The 3,981-nt window shown below is 35.7% G+C and overlaps 1 protein-coding gene across 1 annotated transcript in view; it reads left to right on the forward strand.

Annotated features, from left to right (window-relative positions):
• The window catches only part of LOC104705047 (potassium channel AKT6-like), a 5,221-nt gene continuing 3,057 nt past the window's right edge, over positions 1,818-3,981 (forward strand). Inside the window, exons 1-6 of the mRNA XM_010421040.2 lie at positions 1,818-2,194; positions 2,337-2,702; positions 2,895-2,952; positions 3,045-3,362; positions 3,504-3,749; positions 3,827-3,925. Coding sequence (XP_010419342.1) covers positions 1,965-2,194; positions 2,337-2,702; positions 2,895-2,952; positions 3,045-3,362; positions 3,504-3,749; positions 3,827-3,925 — 1,317 coding nt within the window. The 5' untranslated portion in view covers positions 1,818-1,964. The remainder of the gene's footprint in view (positions 2,195-2,336; positions 2,703-2,894; positions 2,953-3,044; positions 3,363-3,503; positions 3,750-3,826; positions 3,926-3,981) is intronic.

Below are 3,981 nucleotides of genomic sequence, written 5' to 3' on the forward strand. Positions count from 1 at the left end.
TTATTATAGATATAAGCTAGGTTGTTAAAGAATTAGAGATCTGATAGGATCGATGATAGCGAAAGTGATGAGATGAGATGAGATGAGATGAGATGAGATGTGAGAGGTGTAGCCTGTGAATATGGGGTTAGGTATATTGATCCATATAATCACAAGACATACACAAAGATCACATAGACATATAATAGTCAAATAATTTGCTTTCAATTAATCTATTAAAGCATTTAGCATCAAACAACAATCAAAGCATGACTGAAAAGTGAATAAACATATGATAAGCATATGTCTCCATCTATGGCTCATCAGCCGTTACCAAGCCGTAGCCTGGTCAAAACACAATATGCATGACGATGGGGTGCCTTAGGAAGATTTTAATGTTTCGTTTAAGACTCTCTGTCCTTAAGTTTATGATTTCAATTGGACTTCAGTTATTTCAGCTAAGAGTTTTAAAACGCATGTATTGTTGTTGACATCGTTGCTTTCAAATACCTTATAAGTATCCATTGAATAAAACTCTTGAGATTTTTCTATGTGGTATTTTGGACACGGATTGGGTGGGGTGTCACATCAGCACTCAAATAGCAATAACATTAGCAGATACAGCAAATCACGATGAGACAAATATTGCACTTTGTGAATGGGGACATTGTATGCTATAAATATCAACTTCACTTTAAAACAAGGCAACCCGGTAATGGATCTTAGATGTGTAATGCGTTAAATTTGGGTTTATGATGTGGCTTCAAAGAAAAACAATTGGTAATTAAATCAAGGACCATATGTGGGATATTAACACGCAACCGATTTCATTTGGACTGATAATAAACCCTTTCTTGGGTCCTATTACTTAGGATAATAAGAGGCATGTTTGTATCCAATTTTCTAGATCCATCAGAACTTAAACATTGGGTTCTATACCATGCTAAAATTTGGGTTTATCTTGAGTTTCCAAATAAAAACCAATTGGCAATAGTATATTGGCATTTGGCTCTAACCTTTTATATATTAATGATAATCTTTTCAAATTTCAGATGTGAGATTTAGATTGTATGCCAACATAATGTGTGTGTACACAATGGTTGTTGAAAATTCTGATGCTTTCCATTTACACATATAAACTATGGAGGTTGATGGATTTTCTACACAAAAGGAACCAGTGAACACTATATATGCAAATCACTGGCGAAATCATGTAAGCTCAATATTTGGGGGTAAAGCATTGTCCTCGTGCAGGTGATATAGAAAGAAAAAAAATTGATGACGGATTTCAACTCAACACATTTTAGCTGAAACGTGTCATAATGGCCGTAAAGAGAGGTTATGTTGTGCCACCTTCCATGTAACAATTTAGTGAGACTTTACATAAATGGTGGTAAAGAGAGGTAATATATATGGATTATGGAGTGAACATTACAAAACTTAATTATTTTTATTTTAGTTTAAGATAGTTTAAAACCTAAGTGAATATAATTTTAAGTTTGCAATTTTTAAAACTTTTTTCTTTTGTTTTAAAAAAATAAAAATTTCACAACTTTATACAAATAATTTAGTTTTTTTTTACAGAGAAAAAACCGAATATAACATTTAACATTTCTTCTGTGTCAATCTTAGATTACCAAAACCTATAGATAATAAGTAACAATATTCTGTTGCCTAGAACAAAATGGTAATAAATATGTTAATTTTGAATTTTTCTACGATCATTTTTAGACCAGTTAACCTAAATTTACTTGCTATTTTTATGGCTAAAGAAGAGAAAAAAGGGGGGAAAAACAAAAAAAACAGTTCCGTGTTGAGAGCCCACAAGAAAACAAAAAGATAGAAGCAAACGTAACCAAAAAATAATAAATAAGATATAAGAAGAAAATAAGAAACCGGCGATTTCGGAGGAGGAGATCGCAAACCTTGCGTGTGTCTCCGCAAGGGATTTTGGAAGAAGAAGAAGAGATCGAAAGATCTAAAGAATGGAGAAGAAGAAGGTATGGTTTTGGGGTGTGAAGGACGACGAAGAAGATGGAGGAGGAAGAGCCAAGGACGCAGAGGATGAAGTAGCTGACCATTTGTCTCGAGATGGAACCATGAGTCAGTATAGCCTTAGCAAAGGCCTTCTTCCTCCTCTGGGAGCCAGCGCTCGTTCCTCTCGTGATGTCATCCTCCGTCGCTTCATCGTCTCTCCCTTCGATCCTCGTTACAGGTCCGCTTTTTACAAAAAAAAAAAACTAGGGTTTCTAATTCTATCTGATGCATATTGCTAAAGATTTTGCACTTATATAATAATGTTGGAAAATTCTGAATATTATGCATTGCTAAATCTGTAAACTATGTTTTTTTTATAGAGCGTGGGAGACGTTTTTGGTGTTTTTGGTGCTCTACACAGCTTGGGCGTCGCCTTTTGAATTTGGGTTTCTGCAAAAGCCAAGAGCACCTCTCAGTATTCTCGATAACATTGTCAACGGGTTTTTCGCTGTTGATATTATCTTGACGTTCTTTGTTGCCTTTTTAGACAAGGTAACTTATCTCCTTATCGATGATCCAAAGAAGATAGCTTGGAGATATACGTCGACTTGGCTTGCTTTTGATGTGGTTTCCACATTTCCTTACGAAAGTTTCGGGAGTTTGCTTCATGAGAGTATTCAGGGATATGGGATTTTTAGTATGCTTCGTCTATGGCGTCTTCGGAGGGTCAGTAATTGTTTTGCCAGGTGAGTTTGTACTAGTGTTATAAGTATATATCATCTATGGCTTTCGCCGGTTTAAGCTCGATCGCTCTTATTCCAGCTAAAACGTTTGAGTTGCAGCTGATATACGTAGATGAATTATTGTGTACTTCAGTTTCTTGAATGTATTATTCTCTATATATGGTGAGTGTGACATTGAACTCTTCTTTTTTTCAGGTTAGAGAAAGATAGGAAATACAGCTACTTTTGGGTTCGCTGCACGAAGCTTCTCCTTGTTAGTAGCGGCTATATATGTCTACTTGTTTTCACACTGACCATTTTTTTAGTTGTCAATTTACAGTATTGATTGGGTGGTAATGCATGCAGGTTACTCTATTTGTGATTCATTGTGGTGCTTGCTTCCTTTATTCCATTGCTTCACATTATCCAGACCCTTCCAAGACATTTATAGCATTAACAGATGAAAACTGGAAACAGTCTCCTATTGCGGTGCGGTATAACACGGCAATGTATTGGTCTATAACTACTTTCTCCACAACAGGTTATGGTGATATACATGGTGTTAACTCAAGAGAGATGACTTTCATTATTTGCTACATGGTTTTTAATCTTGGATTATCAGCATATATAATTGGTAATATGACCAACTTGGTGGTTCACGTAACTGGCCGCACCAGAAAATTTGTAAGTTCAAGTTACTGGTACAATTATTTCCTATAATTTCACATCTCATAAGGAATAATCAGATACTTTTGTCAAAGAAACAAAAGAGATGTTAAATGCATTTTTCATAAGAGTCTTATGCATCATTTTGGATTATTTCAGAGAGATACCATCCAAGCGGCCTCGGGGTTTGGTCAGAGGAACAATCTGCCAGTGCGCTTGCAAGATCAGATGGTAGCTCATTTGTGTTTGAGGTACAGAACTGATTCAGAAGGATTACAGCAGCAAGAAATAATCGAATCCCTTCCCAAAGCTATTCGCTCCAGCATATCGCATTACCTGTTCTATGAAGTTGTTGACAAGATCTATTTGTTCCATGGAATCTCCAATGATCTTCTTTTCCAGTTGGTATGTTTCCCACATCCCGTGTGCTAAAATGTGGTTATTTTATTCACATCAAGTCGTAACTTATGGTAATTTTTTAGGTCACTGAAATGAAAGCAGAGTATTTTCCTCCCAAAGAAGATGTGATTTTGCAGAATGAAGCACCAACAGACTTCTACATATTGGTCACCGGAGCTGTTGTAAGTGTTTTGCGTAAATCAGTTGAACAGCTTTAATAGTCTTTCTAATTTTACGA

This window comes from Camelina sativa, chromosome 7 (genome assembly GCF_000633955.1).
Source record: "Camelina sativa cultivar DH55 chromosome 7, Cs, whole genome shotgun sequence".
NCBI lineage: Eukaryota > Viridiplantae > Streptophyta > Magnoliopsida > Brassicales > Brassicaceae > Camelina > Camelina sativa.